The sequence below is a fragment of the Bombyx mandarina genome, chromosome 05 (genome assembly GCF_030267445.1).
Source record: "Bombyx mandarina strain Sakado chromosome 05, ASM3026744v2".
Classification (NCBI taxonomy): Eukaryota; Metazoa; Arthropoda; class Insecta; order Lepidoptera; family Bombycidae; genus Bombyx; species Bombyx mandarina.
In genome coordinates, this window is record NC_143212.1 from 4,167,925 (window position 1) to 4,195,684 (window position 27,760).

The 27,760-nt window shown below is 37.8% G+C and overlaps 2 protein-coding genes across 2 annotated transcripts in view; one reads left to right on the forward strand and one right to left on the reverse strand.

Annotated features, from left to right (window-relative positions):
• The window catches only part of LOC114246003 (solute carrier organic anion transporter family member 4A1), a 65,765-nt gene extending 49,952 nt beyond the window's left edge, over nt 1-15,813 (reverse strand). The window contains exons 1-2 of the mRNA XM_028178366.2: nt 15,573-15,813; nt 2,238-2,363 (exon numbers count right to left, since the gene is read on the reverse strand). Coding sequence (XP_028034167.2) covers nt 2,238-2,357 — 120 coding nt within the window. The 5' untranslated portion in view covers nt 2,358-2,363; nt 15,573-15,813. The remainder of the gene's footprint in view (nt 1-2,237; nt 2,364-15,572) is intronic.
• Nucleotides 15,814-19,810: 3,997 nt separating this feature from the next.
• LOC114246029 (uncharacterized) lies at nt 19,811-27,760 on the forward strand. Its single transcript, XM_028178405.2, has 9 exons — nt 19,811-20,090; nt 21,230-21,439; nt 21,919-22,041; nt 22,401-22,585; nt 23,288-23,420; nt 24,208-24,367; nt 26,469-26,606; nt 26,907-26,999; nt 27,539-27,760. The coding sequence occupies exons 1-9, from the start codon at nt 19,978-19,980 to the stop codon at nt 27,641-27,643; spliced, it is 1,260 nt and encodes a 419-aa protein (XP_028034206.2). The 5' UTR covers nt 19,811-19,977; the 3' UTR covers nt 27,644-27,760.

The window sequence follows — 27,760 nt, forward strand, 5'->3', positions numbered from 1 at the left end:
CGGACTCCTATAACTACCAAACACAATACAGCAATAATAAAAAAATACGCTTTAATAACTAGCAGAGCTAAGTACGGTTTTTTTTTCTTGATTGTGCTGTTCAGAATATTACGACACAGTCATAAATTTATAGAAATGTTATCTAGCTTTGATAATTGCTGAAATATATTATGTCCATAATAGTTATTGAAGTTGATGGAAAATGTTATAAAATTCCGACGCATGAATAGACACAGGTTAAATTGATAGAAGTGTAGGTATTAAATGAACTAATACATAGACTAACACACAGAGACAATCTCTCTGTATTCTAAGTCGATTTGCGGAGAAAGTGCTTCCCCGTATGAATCACAGAAGACAATTGCAAAATCGTTATTTCGCGTCGTATTTTATGTAATCGTGAATGGAATTGATAGAACGAAAGTTACTAATAAGAAGAAAATGAAAAGTTTTTTTTTTACTTTTGATTTTAATTTGCTTGCGTAGATATAGCGCCCGCTTGCTTGTAAGTCACAATCATCGGTATTGCTAGACTCACGCCTAATATATAATACTAGCGACCCGCCCTCGTTTCGCTTCGGAAACTGTAATTTATTATTGATTTCTCCACTATTTAATGGATGTTATTATACATATAAACCTTCTTCTTCAATCGCTCTATCTATTAAAAAAAACGCATCAAAATCCGATGCGTAGTTTTAAAGATTTAAGCATACATAGGGACAGACATAGGGACAGAGAAAGTGACTTTGTTTTATACTATGTAGTGATACCCGTAAGATTTTTAACGCCAAGTAAGTTCGTTCCGAGCCAGTAACCCAATGATTTTTGGAAACACTCAACGGTCAAATTTGATAAGCTTCGCACAAGAAAAGAAATGTATTATGTTAATTAAATAAATATATTCATGGTACAGTTTTCTCTCTTAACTGTCCGTATTCTACGCGAGCAGTGCGCACGTGCCGCTAACTTGACGTGACTCTAATTTCAAATTTCGAACAAAATTAAATTCGCGCCATATTTATGGGCTTTTTGGAGGGAAATTGAGAACGTTCTTTCACAGTTTGAAACTAGGAATGAGATCTATAACGATAAGGAAGTTTTATTAAAAAAACCCATTCAAAGTGCCTTACAACGATTATTTATTACAATTCCCTATAAAAATGTTGCTAAATGCTTTCTTTTGATATTCAGATTTGAATACATCAAATTTTTGTAGCAATTTGCGGATACGAAAGAAACAACCACGTGAATAGTACCTATCTATCGCCTTTCTTCACATTTAAAGGTCTATTCTAAATTACATTCTCACAACAGTTATCCTATACTGCAACGCGGCATTTATAATTGCTTAACAGCAAAGATAGACAGGAACAACATCTACTGTTAAAATGAAAGATTTCAATACAAATACAAAAATCATGATAATAAAAACTTCAACTATATGATTTTTTTTTCAACAGTAAAAAAGTAATCATTTCCCATCTCTAGTTCTCAGAAAACGTTCTATATTTGAGTTTGCCTCCAAATTTTATTTCGTCAGAGTAATGCTTTTAATTCGTTAAAATATTTGGTCACTGAATGAATCAAATGTATACCTTTATAGAGCTTGAAATATATTTTTATTGGGTCACTTAAGTATTCGTGTTACGCTTTCCATAAATACTTAAGTATTCGATTGGTGAATTGAAGTTGTCTGGTACTTATTATGAACACAATGTAATAGGATAAATTCTTAGGAACTTGAAATCTCATGCAAGATATTTAATGTGTTTGTTTGAGATTTATTTTGACGCAATTGAAAGAATATACAAACTTTATTAAAGAAATCTTAATTCCTCTTTATTTAAAAGAAAGCCAGAACCCGACTTTTTTATTTTTTCATTCGCATTTTTAATAAACACCGCTCTTTAGATCCAAGTTGGCGACCGCAGTAAGATGATAATCAAGGAACACCGCTGCCCATTCTCAAGTCGCCTTACCTTTTACGACACCTATTAGTAAGAGATGGAGAATTATGAGGTATTGTGATACCGATACCCCACCGGATTACAGATCACAGTCAGCAGTGATACAACCATGAGCATTTAAAAATGCCTGTGATGTTTTCTACTTGTATAGATTTTAAAACTTTGATAATAAATCCCTTTAGATTTTAAAACTTTGACAATTAATACAGACGATTTAAATTAAAGGAAAATAAGGTTTTATTTCATGACTCTAAACGAAGACTTTACCTGTCCTCTTGAACTTCCTTTCTCGTCTCGGCCGTTGTTTCGAAGGTCGATGGTTTGGAAGCCATCGTCGACAGCTTCAAAGGCCTTGTTAATGCAACCACCTTCTTCTAACGTCACCATTTTAATCTGGAATTAAGAGAACACAATCAAAAAATTATTTATATTAAAACATCGACGGTAACTTAAAATTAGAGAAACAGAATATTTTTTACTGTAAGTTAATATTTTCAAAAGAAATCGAGACGTATCAGACGAATCAGTTGAAAAAAGAAGCCAGTACCGTATGCTGTGATAACAGCGGAATAGACTTAGATCCCTTGATCTCCGAAGATGATTGGTTAAACTATGTTCCGTGTAACACAACAGAACCGTATTTAATATCTGTGAAAGTGCGCAAATGAAACAAAGCCGCTGAACGTAACTTCTCGGGATCCTCCAAAAAGTCCCTGCGAAGAAGGACCCCTTTGTCATGGCGCCGCAATTCTAAGAAGTATCCCTGCAACCTCCAGAAAGTATCGGAATACTTGGGGTCGCCATTTCGAGCGAGCGATTCAATTTCGGAGTCATTTGGAAGGCAAAGCCAAGTTGGCGTCCAAAATGCTGGGAGACCTCAACAGAGCGAAGCGGTGCTTCACGCCTGGACAACGACTTTTGCTTTATAAACCACAAGTCCGGCCTCGCGTGGAGTACTGCTCTCATCTCTGGGCTGGGGCTATCACATTAAAAATGACTCGACGACTAGCCCATAATGCATCAATACTGTATGGGAATGAGAGCATACTAGGGCTATCAACTATATCATAATGCTGCCTTAAATTGTGGACGTTTTACTCTAGAAACTACATGGCCGACTTCTCTTTCACTGTCATTTAATTACAAACGCATCGATGTACAAGATAAATAATGAACAGTATTTTCTTAGAATCCTGAACGACAAACGGGTTTGTTACACAAAAACGGCACGTCGCAATAATTTCTTGTAAAATCATGTGCAGGTTTACAGTAGCATAATATAAATTGCCAAATTCATATTATAATTGAAAATGCCTTGCGTTACCACCCGCCTTAAATTCATAGTTCGAAAAGAATGAGACACGACACACTTTTCCGGGATAAAGAGTTACTTGTCACATTTAATCCTTATTGGTTAATTAGTAAATTTGGTTAAAAATGAAGTAACAAAACAGCGAACACACTGTCGTATTTAGCACAACAGATATTACAAGCGACTTTTCTTGGTTCCTATTTTACCATAATTAAAAGTACCCTAAGCGCTGATCCAGGTTATAAACTATCTTTGTGTGTAATTTCCTCTAAACAATTTCATTCGGTTTTGCGTGATTTAGTAATGAAAATCTAAGCATATAAATTTTTACAATTAGAATATTACTATATATTATAAATTTAAAAACATAATATACGAGAGAATAGGTACGTGATACGAGCTAGTTTTATTGCGAAAAAAGTTATGCAGGGAAAACCCTGGAGTACATAAAGGTTTAATATTAAAAGTTTTAATTCGAAAAAAACAACTAAAGGTTAATTATCATCATTACAGTATTAATGTATGGAAATACAACAGCCCTATCAAGCCATGATTCGATCGCGTTTTATATTGCACCACAATTGAGTCGGTCTCATACAAGCCCATGCTGTTTCCGCTTCATTGAACCTCTACCACACCTGTGTTTTTTTCCCGAACGCAATACTTTACATTAATACCAAATACGGTACACACAGTACGTACACGAGATATATACATTAAAAAAATCAATTAATTTGTTTCAAGAGCCATGAGAGTTATATTATATAAGTAATAAATATTATACTCGTAGTATCGATACAAAAAATGGTCTTGTGAAGCCGCGAAGGTCGTTAAGTAGTCAGATATGATAATTATTCAACTATTTTTAGATGTTGATTGATGATTTAAAGTTTTATTTTTGATAGTCAACCACACTAATTGAACACTTACAAAGCTAGTACCTAGTTACATATTTTTTTTCCTACCTATACCTACTGATAGCCTTGAGAGGCTATTTCAGCTTCTCCTTGACGTGTAGGTGAACTCACGGGGCTCTAACTGGGAGTATTGCTAACACTGGCCCCAGCAAGAGCAGTGCTTCGCAGAATCTACCACCGGATCGGAATCAGGACCCACTGAGAAGATCCGACGAGAAACTCAGTGGGCTGTGTATATGGGTTAATTCACGACGAGGACGGTCTCGACGAGGACGGTGACTGGGTAGTTACATAACAGACACTCATGGATATACTTTCTGTTTCGACTTTCAGTCTCTAGTTTAGAAACTTTTAGCGGGTTGCGTCCAGTCCATGCTAACAATTCTGTTACTCCACTTAATTACGATTATTTATTAATTATTTCAACCGTCGGCATGTCCTAGGCTTTTTTACGACCTAAATTAGATAACTTCGTTCGTAACAAATGAATTAAATACGAAAAAATCCTTTCATTTTAAGATATCCAAACGTATTTAACAGTAAAGAGAATCAATACCGTGCAGACGTAAAAAAACTATTTTTTAAACTAATGTATAACCGGTCCGGTTCTTGGGGAAGTACCTAGTATTTAACTTTTTTTTCGTTTTTTTTTTATAGCCCGATCTGTAGGTGACCCTTTCCTCTCTGTCCTTATTAATGAGGCCTGAGGGAACAGACAACAATAGAATTTGTAAATATCCGTAAAATCCGATAAAAACGAAAGAAAAAATAGTTGAAAGATATTCATAGCATCGATGTACGAGGGGCATGTAAAACAAGGTGTGTAAATAGGGAATCGGTCGTGCCATGGGAAAAGGCAATTTTCTGCCTCAGAGCTGTCTCGCGATCCATTTGCACCCATCGCGCTGGAAAATTATATCGAATTTATACACGTTTTTATACCGAATTATCCGCTTATAGGTGAACCAAAGCTGATTGAGTATGATCTGGTAGCATTCACGTTGTTAGAAATAAAAGCGGATAAGCGTTGGAATGAATAAAATGAAATGTAATTTGAATTCACTTTATTTATGATTGTGTGTGTTAACGTTTAACAAAATTATTTTCCAGTAATATATAAGCAACGCAACCATTCTATTTCCTTTTTTTATAAGAGACGTTTTTATGAGTTTTAATATTTATGCGCAAACGTATCTATTTGGTACCTAGCGGCTACCGAAGATCATAGATCTAAATTCCGTTGCCTATCTGTTCGTCGGAATCAAAGTTAATCTGTGTTGTTGTTTTATGGAGGAGCGAAATCATATAAAACAAGCAAAATATAATTGCTCCTGCTTTGCTGAAATTAATCTATTCTCCTAACCGGAAGGCATTACTGCTCGGCATTAAGGCAGAAATCTGTACACGTGGGCTTATGAGACGTCGTGCTACCAGTCCTAATTATTACAATTAGGAGGGCAGTTGAGCAGGAATGAAGCTGTCGTGGTAACTAGATGTTAAAACTCTTCGTTATGCTATTATATGCAAATCAAAGGATCCTTCACATTGGGTACACTAAAAGCTCGAGAGGTCATCAACGAAAATAAATGTAAAATATGAAGTGAAAAACTCTTCTTTTTCTTCGCGGAAGTGGTCAGAAGGTCGAAATCCGACAAAAGGAAATGAGCGCAACCAGAAAGTATGCAGGTATCAATATTATACTCATTACCCAATATCGTGACCGCTAATGCTTTTCAAATGACAATAATATATTTCACAAAATTAAAATACAATTAACACAAAATAGGTGACACATGGATTAGGTATATATATTTTATTTTGCTTAGTAGTTGTACATACAGTACAGTAGAGTAGTACAGGGTGTAAAGAAACCGTTCGTTTGGCCTAAAGGATAAGACTTCCAGTGCATTCGTATATAGCGATGCACCGGTGTGTTCGAATCCCGCAGGCGGCTACTATTTATTTCTAATGAAATACATACATAACAAATGTTCACGATTGACTCCCACGGTGAAGGAAATAACATCATGTAATAAAAATCAAACCCACAAAATTATAATTTGCGTAATTACTGGTGGTAGGACCTCTTGTGAGTCGGCACGGGTAGGTATCTCAAGGTGGGTGGCGGCATTTGAAGTCGTCGTGGCCTAAGGGATAAGACGTCCGGTGCATTCGTGTTGAGCGATGCACCCGATGTTCGAATCTCAGGCGGGTACCAATTTTGCTAATGAAATACGTACTCAACCAATGTTCACGATTGATTTCCACGGTGAAGTAATAACATCGTATAATAAAAATAAAAAAAACCCGCAAAAATTGTAATTTGCGTAATTACTGGTGGTAGGACCTCTTGTGAGTCCACGCGGGTAGGTACCACCACTCCGCCTATTTCTGCCGTGAAGCAGTAATGCGTTTCGGTTTGAAGGGCGGGGCAACCGTTATAACTATACTGAAACCTTAGAACTTATATCTCAAGGTGGGTGGCGCATTTACGTTGTGGATGTCTATGGGCTCCAGTAACCACTTAGCACCAGGTGGGCTGTGAGCTCGTCCACCCATCTAAGCAAAAAAAACTACCGACTTAAAATAAATCGAAAACAATATCAACGGCCAATCAAACAACAATCGAAACAAAATGAACTTTATTGTTTTGAAATTTCGATAGATTTCGTTTCAGCAATAGTAGAGTTTCCGGAGTTTCGAATTATTTACAGATTTCATACTTAACTGTAATACAAATATACTAGTGGTCCCGCAGTAGTCGAAATTCCCCTATAATTAATTAGAATTGTAAGTTTGTACACTATTATGATTGTATTTTATACTTCTATAATCACAAATTTCGCCAAGACTACACTGTAAAAAAATATTAATAAAGACAAACAATATTTAATCTATTCTCAATTTGACCACGGACGTCAAGAACAAAAGTTTGACAATAAATAGTAAGCATGCGTGTGTGCATCAAATACATGGTATGTAGTGTGTGTAATGTTTTCTTTATTGATTTAATGTATCTTTTATGCATTATTTAAAAAAAATATTAGCATTGTGCACTTCTTCTCTATATTCTCTATAGGTGTGGAAAATTTCATACTCCTCCGTCCGCGCAATTTTCGTAAAAAGGGATACAAAGTTTTGGCTTCACGTATTAATAAATAGATAATCTCACAACTATAAATCTATATACACACACTACATACCATGTATTTGACGCACACACGCATGCATACTATTTATTGTCAAACTTTTGTTCTTGACGTCTGTTGTCAAATTGAGAATAGATTAAATATTGTTTGTCTTAGTTAATATTTTTTATAGTGTAGTCTTGGCGAAATTTGTGATTATAGAAGTATAAAATACAATAATAATAGTGTACAAGCTTACAATTCCAATTAATTATAGTCGAATTTAGACTACTGCGGGACCTCTAGTTAGATTTATTATAGAATTAACAAATTTAATTAAAAATCCAATCAAATCTACCGCGTTAACAAGTTACATTAGTGATGTGTGTAAACCTTCGGAAATCTGTCGATTTCATCTTCACAATAATAATTCACATTTAATCCCATTATTATTACTATGTATGTTTGGGATTTGAAGGCCGTAATTCGCGGTCGGTTCCTTGCGCCATTACTGGCGTTACCCTTGGCAACACGCTATAAAACACTCATAATGTGCAGCGACCACGACGATGTAAGCATTTTAATGAGTTACAACCTACCTAACTAAATATCATATTTGCTGTACTTAATCAGGTAATGAGTACATCGGGGTCTTCCTATTTTCTTGGCTGGTATTGAAAATTCAGTTTCTAATAGAGGCGATGAGGTCTGCGTTCAGATTGAAGACATATCCCAATTCTACACGTAGTATGGTAGACAAACATGCGACTCATTTTCTGACCGATTTCGTGCAGTATTTACGAAGCAGTATACAACTTAGCCTTTAACTTTAAAATTATAATTTGCGTAATTACTGGTAGGTCCTCTTATGAGTCCGCACGGGTAGGTACCACTACCCCGCTTATTTCTGCCGTGAAGCAGTAAAGCGTTTCGGTTTGATGGGTGGGGCAGCCGTTGTAACTATACTGAGACCTTAGAACTTATATCTCAAGGTGGGTGGCGCATTTACGTTGTAGATGTCTATGGGCTCCGGTAACCACTTAACACCAGGTGGGCTGTGAGCTCGTCCACCCATTTAGGCAAAAAAAAAAATCCTCGTTGGATATTCTTAGCGAATCACAGTTCTGGTCCGGTGGTAAATGTAATCGCGAAGCAGCTGCCCTTGAGCTGTTAAGACTACTTCGGGGATGCTCTGACAGCTGTTCGCTAATCTTTCCCTCCCGGCTGAATTCTTGAGCTCACCCATTCGTTTCTATTAAGCACAAAGGCCTTCGGGCCAAGTTTGCCTTTCATTAAATCCTTCAATCTCAAAGGAAAGTGAAAGCAAGCACGATATTAAAGAACGGGCTTGGCTGGTTTCGTTTACACAATAGTTCCAATATTTCGTTTTTCGAGATAATCGCTACCGTAATACAATAGTCCCAATCAATAGACGGTGATATTCTATCAACTATGTACACCAAGTATACTCCATACCAAAGATTTGGACCAAGACAAAAAATTCTTGTGGTAGGACCTCTTGTGTGTGAGTCCGCACGGGTAGGTACCGCCACCCTACCTATACCCGTGAAGCAGTAATGCGGTTCGGCTTGAAGGGTGGGGCAGCCGTTGTAACTATACTGAAACCTTAGATTTTGTAACTGAAGGTGGGTGGCGCATTTACATTGTAGATGTATATGGACTCCAGTAACCACTTAACACCAGGTGGACTGTGAGCTCGTCCACACATCTAAGCAATAAATAAAAAAAGATACCATGCTGTATCTCATATGCAAATGTAAATAAACAGAGAAATATCTGAATACAACGTATTACTTATAAGCTACACATAAACATTTACACGTGACGATAAATGTGTGATTAATATTATTGTACAAACCTATGTACATTCGTTTTATTATTACGTTCATATATCAACAAACATGAACAATGATGGTAGATTAAAAAGGATTTAATTAATACATACACTTACAAGGACGGTGGTATTTACAGCATCTAAACTACGAATAAATAGACTTATTATTTATTCGTAGCATCTAAAGTGGATCGTCGAATATGGAACATCTTTAGGCCGATTTTAAGAAGGCGGATGTTTTGCGGTTAATCGTTTTTGGAGCGAAGTGCCTTATGGGACGATGCGGAGGGGTTCTCTAACCGGGAAAAAACGTCCGTAACGTAAGATTTTTATTAGTAATGCACATAGTGTACGACTTAACTTTGTAATAACGTACAAAAAATAACATATTTTTTATCATTCATTGACCACGATCTCAGAGCGTTCGTTTGCGCAATACACTAACTCTTATGCAAACAACCGTGAATGAAATGTACCACAATAAGTTCGCACGTTACCGAATGACCGTGGGTTGTTGCGAAACCTCTAGTTTTATTTTCTTTATACCTCGAATAGAACTTAAAATTAATATTTTTATAATAAAGAACTTCGTTCCTATCCGGTGTCCCACGACCACACATCTTTTTTTTTTTTTTTTTTTCAAATGAATCAATACCGGGTTTTTATTCCATAGACGTCCACTACTGGACATAGGCCTTCCTCAAGCCTCGCCACAGCGACTGCCGCTACGCTGCCTGCATCCAGTGGATTCCCGTGAATCTCAACAGGTCGTTGATCCACTTTGTGGGAGACCTACCTACGCTAACTTCTTCCGGTACGCGGTCGCCACTTGAGAACTTTTTAGCCCCAGCGGCCACTTCAACGTCGCTATATTTTTCTTATTTTGAGTTTAGTCATTGAGATTTGACACCAAAGCGCCAACTCATATTATAATTTGATCGACGCCAATTAATTCAATCGTTCTCACGTCTAGATACATCTACTGGAAAAAAAAAAACTAGCATCGGAACAACACCGCTTAAGTCATTTCATTGGAAATTAATTAGTAATTTAGCATTATTGTTCATTCGTGATTTGACTTACTCACGACTCACTTCACGACAACTTTGATGTTTTCCAGTTTTCGTCATCACGGGCGACAGTAGGTAATTAAACTGTGAAATTGTTTTAAACGTTTTTAAAAGGACACCGTTAGGGAACCTAAAAACACCATTTTTAAATAAAAGCATAGAATTTAGTGTCTAGACTATGACGATGCATATTTTCGAATAACAGTAACACAACATTCATAATCCCATATCTTATTAGATTGTGTGATCTTTATAAAATATTTTTCAGTCAATTTATTTAATTTTTTTTTTTTTTTTTTTTTTTTTTTTTTTTTTTTTTTTTTTTTTTTTTTTTTTTTTTTTTTTTTTTTTTTTTTTTTTTTTTGGAGTTTACTCCTTTAGAATCGATTTACATATATAGGCCCGGGGTATGAAAATTATGGGGACCAAAATCGTACTAGCATGTCACACGAAATGCGTTATGCGCATTTCGTGTGACATGCTAGTACATGCGCCGGCAGTCCGCCACAAAGCCTCGTACTGATCGCGCGTTTCTCTCATTATTGTATTTTCATATATTTGTTAGTCGTTTGTTTTGTGTCTCGTTAATTTGTTAATAATCTGTAGTGTATCGTGTTGTCGTAATATAGAACTATTTCTCGTATTGTTTCGTTTAATTTTTTATATCCAGTAAACTCCAGTCGTGCGTCGGAGCGGACACACACACTTTTTTTTTTTTTTTTTTTTTTTATTGCCCTTGTAGGCAGACGAGCATACGGCCCACCTGATGGTGAGTGGTTACCGTCGCCCATGGACTTCAGCAATGCCAGGGGCAGAGCCAAGCCGCTGCCTACCGTTTAATACTCTCCACAAGCCTCGTTTGAAGAAGGACATGTCATAGCGATCGGGAAACACCGTGGAGGGGAGCTCATTCCATAGCCGGATGGTACGTGGCAAAAAAGACCTCTGGAAACGCACTGTGGATGACCGCAGTGGCTCCAGGTAGTATGGATGAACTCTACTCCGGTGGCGGGCGGTGCGATGGTAAAAACGAGATGCCGGTATCATCTCGAACAATTCCTCAGAGCACTCCCCATGGAACATACGGTACAAAATACAGAGGGAACCGAAGTCCCTCCGCAGACCCAGAGGCTCCAAACGATCCGTGAGAATGGGATTATCGACAATCCGAACGGCCCTCCTCTGTATGGAGTCAAATAGAAGAAGCTGGTATTTGGGAGCCCCGGCCCAGAGATGGGAGCAGTACTCCACGCGAGGCCGGACTTGTGCTTTATAAAGCAAAAGCCTTTGTCCAGGCGTGAAGTACCGCTTCGCTCTGTTGAGGACTCCCAGCATTTTGGACGCCAACTTGGCTTTGCCTTCCAAATGACTCCGAAACTGGACATCGCTCGAAATGTCGACCCCAAGTATCCCAATACTCTCGGAAGGTTGCAGGGATACTCCTTGGAATTGCGGCGCCATGACAAAGGGGTCCTTCTTCGCAGTGAACGCGCAAACTTGTGTCTTTAACGGGTTGAATTGAACCAAGTTCAATTCACCCCATTTGGAGACTCGCCCCAGAGAGTTCTCCACTTCAGCCACAAGTTTTGATCGTCTCTCTTGCACCACGCTACGAGAGAGACTCTGATGGCCGATATATCGCGTATCCCCCGTGCTGTCATCCGCATAGCAATGCATGCCATCAATAGACAGCATGTCATTGATATACAGGATGAAAAGCGTGGGGGAGAGCACCGAACCTTGTGGAACGCCAGCGTTAATGGTCATGGTATCAGAACAATCACCGTCTACAACGACCGTGATGTTCCGCCCATCCAAAAAGCTAGCGATCCACTTGCAGAGACCCTCGGGGATTCCGTAAGATGGTAACTTCGACAGAAGTGCCCTATGCCAGACCCTGTCGAAGGCCTTCGCGACATCAAGGCTCACAGCAAGAGCCTCGCCCTTGCTCTCCAAGGCTTCAGCCCACCTGTGAGTAAGGTATACAAGAAGATCGCCAGCTGAGCGACCGTGACGGAAACCGTACTGTCGGTCACTGATCAGCTGGCGATCCTCCAGATACTTCAGGAGTTGTATATTAATTATTCGCTCCATCACCTTGGAAAGCAAGGAAGTTATCGCGATAGGCCTATAGCTCGATGGGTCCGACCGGTCACCCTTCTTGGGGATAGGGTGGACGTGGGCGGTCTTCCATGAAGACGGAACCCTGTTAGCGCAATAAGAGAGGCGATACAAACGCGTTAGCGCAGGCGTCAGCTCAGGGGCGCACGTTTTCAGAACCACTGCAGGGATGCCGTCTGGCCCACTCGACTTATGGACGTCCAGGAGTCGGAGTTCCCGCCTGACTGCACACTGTGTAAAGCAGATCTCCGGCAGGGAACTATCACACCGGAGGATGTTCGGTGGTGTGGCACCCCCGTCATCCACAGTCGAGTTCGAGGCGAAGAGTTTGACCAGAAGGTCAGCCTTCTCTTTCGCACTATGGGCCAGACTGTCATCGGACTTGCGTAGTGGTGGGAGACTAGACCTGCGAAAGTTACCTTCTGCAGCTTTGGCGAGCGACCAAAAAGCACGGCTCCCAGAGGGATAGCTCTTCAGTCGCTCGCCAATTCTAGCAACGTGCTCCGATTTCGCCCTGGCAATAACCTTCTTGTAGGACCTGGAAGCGGCGTTATATTTCCGCCTTTCCTCTGAGATGTTAGGATCCCGACGTCTCCTAGCATCATCCCATGCAACGTATGCGGACCGCTTGAGGTGTGCAGCATCCCTGCTGGCATTGTTATACCAGGGTCTGCTGCGACCCCCAACGGGCACTTCAGAGGAGGGGATAAACAATTCCATCCCCTGGAGCACCACGTCTTTAAGACGGTCCGCACAGACGTCAGGATCAGCAGAGGAAAAGCAGAACCGCCCCCATGGGTAGGATGCGTAAAACTCACGCAATCCATCCCAATCTGCTGACAAATACTGCCAAACTCTTCGATACCTGGTCGTCGTTCGACGACTAGGACGAGAGAGTGGTGTGGCAGCACGGATAAGGCAGTGATCAGACGATCCAAGTGGAGCGTCGACCACCACACTGTATCCGGCTGGATCGGTGGTCAGCAGAAGGTCCAACAGAGAAGGCTCGTGCCCCTCAATATCTGGGACACGGGTGGGCTGTGTCACCAGCTGGGAGAGGCCGTTTAATTAGAATAGTCATTGAAAACTTATATTATCCGAATAAATTTTCAAGCAAGTGTTGAAAAAACAATATTCCCAGAATAATTTACGCTTAGTAAGTCCAATTGTGACCAAGAAGCGTCTAACGAAAATATTCAAAAAAAAAGTTTAATGGTAATGAAATCCTCGGTACGATTAAATTGGATTTTAATTGAAACTGCTTATTAAAAAGTAAAAACTGTAAAGAAATAAAGTCCACTTCAATCTAGCTAGCTAAAACCTGTCGCAATTAAAGACAGGCAGATATAAAAAAAAAATCATTACTATTTTGTATTCTATTTGTATCCTAATCTTTGTTTTTACTTTGAATAGCGTTCGCTGGCCTAGTCCTCATTCACACGAGACTTTTGTTAAGTACCAGGTTAGTACCACTATCCGGCACACGTCGGCAGACATGCGTTGCGATTTAAAAGGTGGGAGAGTCCTTATAAACATCGACGAAGTTGTTTTTGTGTTCCATTGACCACTTGATACTGAAATGACCATGAGCAATCAAGCTATATAAGTGAAATAAAACATTATCTTCCTAATTTTGTACCAATATAATAGATAAATTACAATCTTATTTATTCTCATTTTCTTCTACTTTAAGCTGTGTCCATCCAATGCCTAGTGTAGGTAGATCTCTTAGTGTAGATTCATATGCACACCATTCTTTTCGGTCTCTTGCCTTATTAATCTTATTATTGATTAATTCAGCTTGCTTAAATTAGCAAAGTTAATACTTGGTCAGTCTCGGTTTTGTGGGAGCTTTCGTGTGAGGGATATAAAAGTGCAGGTTCGCGAGGTGATTCAAACAAATTATGTTTGACAAAATTCACTATTTACATTCACGCTTATGCCAGCCTTAGAAGCCAAAACATGAATAATTTATAACCGGTTTTACTATCAAAACAGTTATCATAAACTAGTTTTTAATTGAATACGTAGTTAGTAATAAAATGTCCAACTTAATGTAATGGCTTTAAATTTAATTTATATGCTTTCGTCATTTAGGATATCATTCGTTTGTTATAGAATCTATGATCGAAGTGAAGAGCTTTCTTTCTCTATATAATAGAGTCTATAATAACTTTTCTACAATTTTAACTTACTTATTGATTTAGTAGTAAGTGTAAATTTCGATTTACAATAATTTTTTCTCAATTATTATACCAGACTCTACCTAATATTGGTAACGAATTAACTAATATTACTTTATGAAGACGTTTTTCGTTTAGAAGCTGCGCCGATTTCAGAAATGAATAGGTATACGAATTATACATATCTTATTTTAAAACTGAGTCACGTCGTAAAACGCTGAACACGTATAAATAAATAAAAAACTTAACTATCTAGCAATTAAAATGGTCGAATTATACCACTAATTAATAAAAGTAAGTTTGTCTTCTCATTACAATTATTAATATTGGATTAGTTCTATTTTGGTGAGAAATAAAATATGCTTTCTATTTATTTTTATTCTCCAAAAACCTCAGTAAAATTATGACGTTCTTAGCAAACCAATCATACGAAACTGTGTAATATTCTCATTATAACGAGGTTGCGCCCTCAATTTAAGTAATATTTTCTGATTCTCATCCGTATTTAACTAATGCATGTAAATGGCAAGTTAATTTCATTACATCCATGTCCGAATTGAGTGTTAATGGGGAGACTAACAATCATCAATACAAAGACTAAACAATTGTCATTATTTATTAGATTCGAATGTTTTATGAACCATCTACTATTTGAGCAGCGTGCTTTTCCTTCCTATCTTTAGATCACCGTTCAGCAATATTTATATATTTTAAGGTTGAATCGGCCTACGTTATGTTTGAATTCCGTATTCTATATAACACGCGTATGTAAACCTCAAATTTCACCTATAATTATAATAGGGTTACTTAATTTCATTTAATCACTAATGCGGATTAATCTACATTTATTTTATGATGTTTTACAATTTTTACTTTTTTTTTTGTCACCTATGACTAACCGTCGCGGATTAAAGTCGAATAATTATTTTTAATCACACTTCATTGTAATTATTCAAGTTTCGTTCTAAAAGGCACACGTACGAATTAGTTTCACAACGACGAAGCAAACTACTTACTTTCTTTTAATCACAAATTTCATAAACACTTTCTCATTATACAATTCAAAATGAACACGTCAATCTATGAACACACACTCGCGAAAAAAGCGCGAATTGTTTTGATTATAAAAAAAAAACGAGCACAGATTACGAAATTCGTGACGCAATTTAAAAAAAGTAAAAGTGATTTGCGCGCCTTAGTTTGTAAATTCACGATTCAGTACGTGCGACCGGACACCTGTCGCGCCGTGGACTGCGCGAGTCAAGGACCGCGGGCGCACCGTATAACACAACCTGTCCCGCCGGATATGCAGGGTTGTCATCGCTAAGTTTTTAATTAGGTTGTTAGCTACAGTTTTTGGAGTTTACTCCTTTAGAATCGATTTACATATATAGGCCCGGGGTATGAAAATTATGGGGACCAAAATCGTACTAGCATGTCACACGAAATGCGTTATGCGCATTTCGTGTGACATGCTAGTACATGCGCCGGCAGTCCGCCACAAAGCCTCGTACTGATCGCGCGTTTCTCTCATTATTGTATTTTCATATATTTGTTAGTCGTTTGTTTTGTGTCTCGTTAATTTGTTAATAATCTGTAGTGTATCGTGTTGTCGTAATATAGAACTATTTCTCGTATTGTTTCGTTTAATTTTTTATATCCAGTAAACTCCAGTCGTGCGTCGGAGCGGACACACACACTTTTTTTTTTTAATAAATTGTTAGGTATACATAGTAGGAGAATACTACGGTGGGCAGCGGCTTGGGTCTACCCTTGACCACTGCTGACTTCCATGAGCGGCGATATGCCTACAAGGGCAATAAAAAATAATAATAAATTGTAACCAAATACTCGCCAACACGAATATTTATCTCCTCCATATCCACTCCATATAGTTGTTGTTGTCCTAGGGTACCCCGCTGGTACATAGAGCCCTCACAAGTTGTCTCCACTTGACCCTGTCTTGCGCTTGCTCCTTGATAATTCTCAGTCGCCAAGTATGTACAGGGCAACCAGGTCTTCTCCTGCCAAGCGGTTGCCACTCAAACGCGATTGTTGCTGCGTTGACGGAGTCAGCGGAGTCTCCATATAGTACAGGCTCCTTATTTATTTTCATCTCCTGTATCTGTAATTATGCACTTAAAATTTAAATTTGTCATGAAATGTCAAATTATTTGTGGTAACCCTAAACTATGAAAACTAGTAAGCGTGCTTAATAATATTCCAGATATACTATGCGGGTAATTTAAATGTTAATTAAAAATACTTCTATTTTATTAAAATTCTCAGAGAAAATACATAACTTAATAAAACAACATATTTTGTGTAAGAGTTTAAATATAACATTAAATTCATACTCACATACAAGAATTATGAGTGAAATATTAAATGCGTTTTTTTCTTCTAAATATGTAAATTTAGGCTAAGTTGGTACTTTGCATATATTATGAGACTATTTTCGAAAGCTCCCAAGCACTTTCTGCTATAAATATCTAATCATATATCACCCAAAAAATTATGAACAATTAATCATATTTTCTACAAATAGCTATAGAACAGATGAAGTACTGTTTGAAAACATTACGAGTAAAACATATTTTTGAAACCGCATCAAAACTATTGTTTTTGCTGAATATCGAAATATATAATATTTTAATCAAGTTTTATGACAAAATCCTTCATGGATTATGACAGTGCATTGATGCATAACAACTTCAACATACATTATTAATGTACTTGCTAAGATTCCGTTCGATGTAAATACGTACTCACTGAAGCTTGAAGGCGAATAGCGGGTCGTGGCCCGTGGGTAATTACGAACAATTTATTCAACTCGTGTGATGGTATGCAACTCTGTGTAAGCATTTATAAAGAAAACGTCGTAGTGAAGAAACGGTATTTTGCAGAAAGGGTATTTCTGCGAGTTAGCAGTTCTTATGATAATGCCCCAATTTTATTGTAAAATTTCTTGTAATTGCTGTAAGCGCGATTTAAATTTTCCAAATTATATCATAACTAGCGACCCGCCCTCGCTTCGCTTCGGAAACTGTAATTTATTATTAATTTCTCCACTATTTAATGGATGTTATTATACATATAAACCTTCCTCTTTAATCACTCTATATATTTAAAAAACCGCATCAAAATCCGTTGCGTAGTTTTAAAGATTTAAGCATACATAGGGATATAGGGACAGAGAAAGCGACTTTGTTTGATACTATGTAGTGAAGATGTCATAGCTGAATCAGCAGCTTGTTGGCAGAGTGTTTAGTGACCCTGACTTCTGCACTATGTTTTCCGAATTCGGTTCCCGATCACGGTTAGTATCTCTTAAAAATTAAAGAGTTTTATTCAAGCAGGTATTCTCGGATCAGCGAAGAAGGCGGAGTGGTCGGCACGGGCGCGAAGCTCCCGTTCATCTCCCGTAGTGGCTGTCGGGTGCCGGGTGCGGGGGTACCCGGTATTCGGCTGTCGGTCCGGTGGTGAGGCGGCGCAAGGTGGCTCCTGTGTACCGCTCACGGTGTGTCAGTTCAACCATAATACTAGAGAACATTCAAATTTAGGCTCGTCGAATGTGTAACCTTTGTTATTTATTAATAAATATGTGAGATTGAATGCAGAAGATAAATTTAACATCGCTCCACCGACGCTGACTGCCCAGGCCTCAGATCCTATTTAAGGTTTCGCCTAGGCATCATACTTCACCTCATCGCCACACTCGTTACCATTTCCTAGTTTTGTCAAATGCCTAATTAACTATTAGCAATGGATGGTTTTGTCTTGTAGATGGAGAAATTCTATAATAAATAATTTATTTTATTGACATTGATAATGAAACCTGCATTAACACATTTATTGCATTCCCGAAATTCCATAAGACCGATTTTCAAAACCCCTTTGAAAAGTCTTCATCGATATGAGGTCACAGAAAGAAAGAAAAGCGCTCATCTCGTGCTATGGCTTTTCAACGTTTGTGTACCTAGTTATCTACCCAACGTCGAGGATGTGGGACGCATCTGGTACAGAGTCGGACTCAGCTAGCTAAAGCTAAAGCTATTTATTAATTTCGGCTCAACCTGAACAGAGAAATATAAAATTTTGATTAGACCTACTGGGGTAGTATTGATATTCCAAGAATGAAGCAAACTCTCTCGAAAGAAGACCAGGCACTTTTATTAAATTTTTTGACGCCTGGGATCTTTAGGTTTGAATGTTTCATGATACGCATGGTGGTGTGTTGAGTGGTGTATTAGTAGTTTAATTCGCATCTAATCAGATTAAAAACTTCCTCAAATTCTCGAGTACGTCCCTTTTTGTGTCATATCGTATCTTTTGTTTCTCGTTGGCTAATCTCCAGTCTACTTGCAGGCTTTCAGAATTTCCAACGGGGTTCAGGTGCGAGCTTCGTATTATAACAATACAGGATCACTATAAGGCGATGCTATTTTGTTTGAGACAATGCATTTGAGCTTCCTTCGTCTGCTTTGGACATATGTGAATGGGAAATATTGAAATCATTGATCTAAAAATTTGGACTATTTTTTTGTCTTTTTTTCTGGTTACAGATGTTCCTAAATACATATTTTATTTGAAATCTTGTAGTTGATTCGGGTTGCTTTGAACTACATATAAGCTTAGACTATAGTACGGTTATGATAGCACAAAAAAAAACACAGAGCAACTGCAACACAAAAAGAAAACGGGTAGTTTATCGGTCGGCTTCAGACAGGCATTAAGAGAAAATATAGGTTATATTAGAATAAAGCCGTTAAGTTACTATGACCCTGTGCTTAAGATGAGTTTTCGCATATTGCTATAATAAATAAATACCCAATTTTATACTAGGATTTTGGTCTTCAAATCCTTTAACGTTTGGGACTCAATAAGTATTGGGTCGAGAAGGGCACATCATACACTGTGAATCTTACATCTACAAGGTGAGCCACAGTATCAGAATTTTGGTTTTATGAGCTCTATTGTCTGCTTAGCATCGGCTGAATAAACAATAAGAAAACGTTTAGAAATATTATGTCTGATTCTCTGGCAAGGTAAATAGTTTTGATCTTTGACTCTTTTTAATGTCAAATGAGTTTTTTATTTGAATCATTTCCGCTTATCAAATTTTAAATTGAAACAACGATGAAAAGGTTCCAAAGGATTATGAAAAAAATCGAGTAAGATAGATTTGAGTCATCAGAGATTCTTATCGGCAACGCCAATGCAAAACAGTTTCATGTTTTATGAATCTTTTGAACATCCTTAAATCTATGACCTACTTGGATTAGCCTCCAAGAAAAACAGTTGCTGTGGCAACCGTCTTATTGACAAAATCTTTCAGTAAAATTATTTTACAGTTGTTTCAGTATATATTTTATGCAATAATGATTATAAAAATTGTATAATTTTTTAATAAAAAATACCATGAAGTTATTGAAATTCCACCTTCGATATTATCCTCCGGGATTGATATTGGAATACTCGCAAAAAGGAACGATAAAGAATAAGGAGATTGATCTGTTGGATCTAAATACCAAGTAAGCTATACTTTATTTTCTATAATTTGCGTAATTACTGGTGGTAGGACCTCTTGTGAGTCCGCGCGAGTGGGTACCACCGCCCTGCCTGTTTCTGCCGTGAAGCATTAATGCGTTTCGGTTTGAAGGGTGGGGCAGCCGTTGTAACTATACTGAGACCTTAGAACTTATATCTCAAGCTGGGTGGCGCATTTACGTTGTAGATGTCTATGGGCTCCAGTAACTACTTAACACCAGGTGGGCTGTGAGCTCGTTCACCCATCTAAGCAATAAAAAAAACCATAAAACAGAGAAAAACACAAGGTTAAAGTTACAGAACTAAACTAAATTACGAAAAATCTTAATACGGTCGCTTGTTAGATTCATTGAATTTTTTTCTAAATTCTAATTGTTATGGAATGAAAGACATCTGGATTTTGCGGTGTTCGTAGCTTAATTGGTGAACTGCCATGTGTATTTCGTTATTTATACAACGGTTCGTGTCGGGTACCATTTCATAATAATTATATGTAGTAATATTCTAGCATATCTGATTAAAGACTTCGACGGTGACTGAATAATAACGTGTAGTAATATTTAAACGTTGCCGACTTTGCTTTTCGATCACCAATCACCGACAGCATGGGCATTGTCAATATGAACCTCGTGTGACCTGCCGCTCTAAAACGCCCATTTCTTAATTCCCATGACCGCCGTTCTGTGGGGCGAATATAGCGTAATTAGTAATTAGACCGAGGGAGTCTGAACAGTCATTCAATTTTTAATTAACATCACAATCGAAGTAATAGCAGCTTTATTTTTGTAGCAGTTTACCACAGATAACATTATTTTCATATAATCGTCTTTTTGGCGGTAATTATAATAAAGTCACAGACTATCTTCTTACCAACATGTCGTGAGTTCCGGATCACGCATCATAAAAAGATGTTTTCTTAAACGCCACAAGACTAAGCTACTTTCTTAGACCTCTGCCGCGGCGGAATCGGACTACAGAATACCTAATATTTATATGAAGCTCAGACTTCCATATGTGTTGACGTATGTGTAAATAAAGATAGGCCTAATAAAGAATATCTCGTAATTGACATTTTACGTTTGTTGAATTCAATAAAAGTAACCCGATATTTTTAATCTTTGAGTTCAAACATAAAAGAAGTGGCACAGCATCTCTGCACCAAAGAGGCGTTAATCACGGACGAAGTGAAAAACCGATTGGAGCAATGTCTCGACACCTTAAAGAAGAGAATCGAACACGAAGGACCGGCTGGCAAAAGATTCTACATCTACAAGACATTACAGACACATTTATTGCCACTAACCAATGTGGCCTTTGACAAAACTGGTAAAAGGTAGGGAGTTTCAAATAACACACACACGTGGTGTACCATTGGTGATTCCTGAAGGTGATCTCATAAATATCGTTATAAAAACTTTCATTTTAAGGGTTGATGCCTTACAAAATTTTGTTTTTATCACATGGCAAATAAAAAAGATTTTAAAATACTTAATCATTTCATATCAATCAATACATTTACAATTTATTCACGACTACCTTTGAGAGATCGGGAAAATGTTTCGAGTCCAGGCACCTTTTGCAATTTTGACTCGCCTCAAATGCTACCAATCTAAACCCGAAATCCGCTACATAGTTGAGCCAATAATTTTGTTTTCTATCAGTTGTTTGTTTAATAATAGCATCATATTATGAATATGAATAGACACTGCAGAGCTTCACTGTTCGCTGCCTGACAACTTGTACGATTTTTTGAACTGTAGATTATAAATTCTGAACAGTTGGCGAATTTTAATGTAACTATGATTTGACCAGATGCTTGACGGGCAGCTACGACAGAACTTGTAAGATATGGGACGTCGAAACCGGTAAGGAGCTAAAGAGCTTCTCCGGACATCAGAATGTTGTCTATTCAGTTGGCTTCAATTTTCCTGCCTGGTAGGTTTTATGAAATGCTTTTACGCTGTTGTATGTATTCTATAAGTGGCTCTTATATTTCATTTTCGATAATTTAGAGTATCTCTTCATATCGTCTCCATTACATTTAACTACTTGTTAAACTTTTAAATAATACAAACAGAACATAGGATCTTCCACAATTAAGCTATTTATCAAAAAATATGGCGGCTCCCACTATTAGAATCCGTCCTTGGTTAAACTATAACAACCAGATGGTATTTTCCTTCTCAACTGTTCTTTTAGCAGTATTTATAGTACGATGTGATTTCATTCCAGTCGTAACTCGTTTGCATTAAATACTGAACTTAAAATCTCTTCACACTCAAAATCTTCCACAGCGATCGCGTTCTAACGGGCTCCTTTGATAAAACTGCAAAAGTCTGGGATCCTTCTTCGGGCGAATGTCTAGCGACACTGTGGGGGCACCGAGCCGAAGTCGTGGTGGCTCAGTTCAGTTCCAAGGGGGACCTTGCTGCCACCGGCTCTATGGATCATACCGCTAAATTATTTGACTTAAAAACTGGTAAGTGTTGAACAGTAGCAGCTATTATCAACATTTCCTTCTGGGTATTGTCAAAAGACTAAAGATCAAATAGCAATGAGCTCCTCTATTCATATACTGCAAATTCCAATTATCCGACCATACTACTCGAAGTACTATTCTGGCCTGACCTGTTCTGGCTTGACCCTTCCAATACACTTTCTTTCCAAGTAAAATCTAAGCCAATCCAAGGTCGTCTATAGTATAAACAAACTTACTTCGGATTGGCAATTAGTCAAAGCGATACGCACATGAAATTTCAGGTTTTTTTTTGTTGCGTTCAATGATCGCCTAATAACAAAGTCATACAGAGTAAGAAATGTTAAGTCGTCCAATTATAGTTGAGTCTAGTTGTAGTGTTGACCGCGGGAACCCCACAATTCTGACCGCGGGCGGAGATTGGACGTTGGGTGAGAGAGTGCAAGCTGGAGTCGCTTGGTGCGGTAGGGCCCCTAAAAATATCCTTGGGGTCTGCTCCCAGCATCTGATACCATAGTTCGCCCCCTGCAAAAAAAAACAACTTAAGATCGCTTAGTTTTTTAGTTTTGTTTTCATTAGTAATTTCAGTATTAGTTTAGTCACATATCGTCATACTAATACACCGGGCGTCTTAACCATTAACCCACGATGGTTTTTAAAACCTTTGTATTATGACATTTAACATAATTGTAATTTTGATCCCAGGTACCGAAATGCATACATACAACGGTCACACAGCGGAGGTGGTCGCTCTACAGTTTGATCCCAATGAAGGACGCCGTTTGATTACTGGATCCTTTGATGGTACCATCGCTCTGTGGGACGTTAGAGCTAAAGAGTTAGTATCACTTATTCTTAAAAAATAATACAATAAATATTACATCAAGATAATTAAAACGAGACAGATACAAAGTTTATGAGCTATAAAAGCCGCTATTTCTGCCATGAAGCAGTAATGCGATTAGGTTTGAAGGGTGGGGCAGCCGTGGTAGCTATTTTTAAGACCTTAGAACTTATATCCCAAGGTGGGTGGATGTCTATGGGCTCCAGTAATCACTTAACACCAGGTGGGCTGTGAGTTCGTCCACCCATCAAAGCAAAAAAAATAATAAAGAAAATGGGTAGTCTATGAACCTTACAAAAGGAAACATCTTTTACAACAAAATATTAGAAATTAGCAGTGCTCGTCTAAACTTTATACTATCACAAAGGGACTCATGAAATCTTTCTTAATATCTAAATTAAATTTAACTAAAGTAATAGTGAAAAAGTGAAGCAACTTATTGAATCTGACCAGCGTCAACCCTAAATGACGGGTATCCAAGGAAAGATCCAATTTTTGTTTGGAATGAAAGATTGCTGTTGGCTCTGATATCTTTCCAGTTTCACTAGGACAGTAGAGGGATGCTTCCTATGTGTATATTCTTTAACAACAATGATGACATAAAATTATAAGTTGCATTCTCAAGCTCGGTTAAGTTTCTAGCAATTGCAAGTGCTTCTATAATTTGTTATCAAATGTTAGACTTAGATTCCGGAGAACATAGCTTTTTAGCCAAATATCAAGAAAATGAGTCAACATTACGGTTATTATTGAAAAAAAATCCAGTAATCTTCTTTTGTAGTCGGGTGTCAGTATTCCAAGGTCACGACGGAGAGATCTCGAACGTTCAGTTCAACTGGGACTCGTCGCTGGTGGGGTCCTCGTCGCTCGACGGCAGCGCCAAGCTCTGGGACTCGAGGAGTAACTCTTGTCTCGCCACGGTCGCCGGCCACACGGATGAGGTAAGGAAATTACATCTTTAAGCAAACTTTTCGTACCGTAAAATGGGGTAAATAGGGACAAAATCGAACTTCAGATTGAATTTTAACATAGTTCCAATTAAATAGTCACTGCTCAACCAAAGAAATAAGTTGAGTCTTGAACGTACCTAGGTGATAAAAACCATTACATTATTTTAATTATTCAATTTAATGAAATAATCGGAAAAATAATGGCCATCCCAATTTACCCCGCATTCGGGGTAAATTGACACGGGTAAGGGTTAAATTGGGATATTTGTAAGGGTTGTCAGTTCGCGGTACTGCGATATATAGGTAGGTAGTAGGTGCCATACAATTATTTATATGGACCGAAATGATGAATACAATCCATAATTTAAGCACAATACACAACATAGTGTAAATTAAGCTGGTTTCTATTCCGAAGCGATGTGACGTGAATGATAATCAACAATACAATGATCAAAAAAAGTATGTGCATGTTATATTTTAGAAAATTATTATTTAATTTCCTTAAAAATCACAACTCTGAAACAAAATCATAAAATAGAATAAAAAATAGAAAACAAAAGGACTGGAAATGCAATAATACAATTTTATTTAATCAACATTTTCAAAATAATCTTTGAGCAAGAGTAAGATATCAGGTGAATAAGATAAAAAAGCAGATTTATCTGATTACTGCCTATAATAACAAAAATAAAAGAAATTCTTTCTAAGCTAAATAACTAAACTCAATTAATTCACTCACTCATAATTGGAACCTAGATATCTCGGATTTTTAATTAATGTTACACTTCAAATCTGAGGCCTGTTTTTATTTGTATGTGCGTTGTGAATGTTAAAAAAATCATGATTCGACGCGTGAATAGATTCTGAAATAACAAAAGTTTTGATTCGTTTGAGTTCTTTTTAATTTTTAATTTTATTTTATTGCTATAAAGGACCTACGACCGGGCAGATATTACAAGGTAAATGTCGCGAAAAAATGTAATTATATATATACTTTTCTTTTACCTATAGTACTTACATAAACTAACTGATAAACACATTAACCTTCTTTACATCACGCAATTGAGTGATAGTATAAGCTAAAAAATCTATTATAAGATATCAGTGACAACCCTAACAATCCATCCCTATTTTGTCTTTTGGCGTTCCAATTTTGTGTTTTCTCGTCCCTAATTTTTCCAGTCTCGTTCCAAATTACCCCACATACGTCCCAATTTTCCCCAAAAAGAAAGGAAAAATTATACATTTTTTATTTTGTCGAAATATTGTATTTAAAATAAAAATATTGCAACTTACCGTTTGTCGTGGTATTTCCAGGTGTATTAAAAACTTATATAAACTGTGATCTTATTGAAAAAACAACGATAATATTACTTTTTTTTAAAGTTCTGTAAGCTGTTTTAAAACGCACTTTTCAACCACTATTTTCAATTTAATTTGACGAATTTTTGGGACCAACTTAACTCATATTTAGTACTTCCATAGTTAACTTGGTTTTTCTTCTATACATTGATAAATATTAACATAAACAAAATTAGGTAGATTCCGTGCTACAGGTACTTTGAGAATCTTCCGCAGGTTTGTCCCAATTTACCCCAGGATCCCAATTTACCCCATGTCATGGTAGTCGTCGTGGCCTAAAGGATAAGACGTCCGGTACATTCGTGTTGAAGCGATGCACCGGTGTTCGAATCCCGCAAGTGGGTACCAATTTTAGTAATTAAATACGTACTTAACAAATGTTCACGATTGAGTTCCATGGTAAAGGAATAGCATCGTGTAATAAAAATCAAACCCGCAAAATTATAATTTGCGTAATACTGGTGGTAGGACCACTTGTGAGTCCGCGTGGGTAGGTACCACCACCCTGCCTATTTCTGCCATGAGCAGTAATGCGTTTCGGTTTGAAGGGTGGGGCAGCCGTTGTAACTATTCTTAAGACCTTACAACTTATATCTCAAGGTGGGTGGGTGTCTATGGGCTCCAGTAACCACTTAACACCAGGTGGGCTGTGAGCTCGTCCACACATTTAAGTGATAACAAAAATGACATTTATCTGTCCGCTTCTTTTATTTATTAGAAACAATTTCAGGTCTTAGATATTTGCTTTGACTGGGCCGGTCAGCGGATGGCGACATCGTCCAGTGACTGTTCGGCGAGGATCTATGACGTCAAGTCTGATTTCAAGGAACTAGCCATTATGAAGGGGCACAGAGAAGAAGTCTCTAAGGTCTGAACAGTAACATACAGGCGTGGGTCTATGACTTCTAACACACAAATGTGAACTCACCCTAGATTCATTATTTTGTTCTATATTCGGCTTCTGTGATCATAGTCATATACAGTAAACAGACATGCAGTAGAAGTGAAATCTTCAGAAGTCTTCTATCTCATTCTCTCGCAAGCTAAATCCGATAAATCTATGCGTTTATCTATTTTTAGTGTCGCTTTATTGTTTCACAAAGTTTCAGGTACAGCTAAAGCGATTTTCACTTCAAAATCTATTAAAATTTTCGCATTATACATTAAGGTATGCTTCAGTCCAGCCGGTGGATGTCTCCTGACCGCTTCAGCTGACCGAAGCGCTCGCATCTGGAATACAACTACCGGCAACTGTATTCAGGTGTGCTTAATATTCAAACTGACGACCTGCTATAGATTCAAGTTTGTTTTTCGTAGAAATGTTGAAGCACTAAAATGACCTGTAAACGTAAACATTAAGCAAAAAACAGTTGCTTGGCTGTCTGCTCCTGGCATTGCTGAGATTTCACTGGCGGTATGACCTCTTGTGAGTCCGCACGGGTAGGTACCTACCACCGCCCTGCCTATTTCTGCCGGGAAGCAGTAATGCGTTTCGGTTTGCAGGGCGGGGCAGCCGTTGTAACTATACTGAGACCTTAGAACTTATATCTCAAGGTGGGTGGCGGATTTTACGTTGCAGATGTCTATGGTCTCCAGTAACCACTTAACACCAGGTGGGCTGTGAGCTCGCCCACCCATCTAAGCAATAAAAAAATGTTGAAGCACTAAAATGATCTGTAAACGAAAACAGAAAGAAAAACAGTGGCTGCTTGCTCCTGGCGTTACTGAGATCACCACTCAGTCGTATGCTCATCTACAAAGACATCGTTTATAAAGCCAATTAAAATATATATTTTGCAGGTTTTGTCTGGTCATCAAGGAGAGATCTTCTCTTGTGCTTTCTCGTACGCGGGAGACGCCATTGTCACCGCTTCTAAAGACAACACCTGCAGGATATGGAGATGATTGGACTGGTGGCTGTAAGATCGAGAATTGAAGATCCTACAGTTTTTATACCAAAAAAATATATAAGATAATACTAGTAACATGTTTACAATGATTTGTATTAAATTATGACCTGTA

Coding starts and splice junctions, on each gene's coding strand:
- LOC114246029 (XM_028178405.2), top strand. CDS start 19,978: ATGAAGTTATTGAAATTCCACCTTCGATATTATCCTCCGGGATTGATA. Junction 20,091..21,229: donor CTGTTGGATCTAAATACCAA/GTAAGCTATACT, acceptor TTAATCTTTGAG/TTCAAACATAAAAGAAGTGG. Junction 22,042..22,400: donor GGCTTCAATTTTCCTGCCTG/GTAGGTTTTATG, acceptor AATCTTCCACAG/CGATCGCGTTCTAACGGGCT.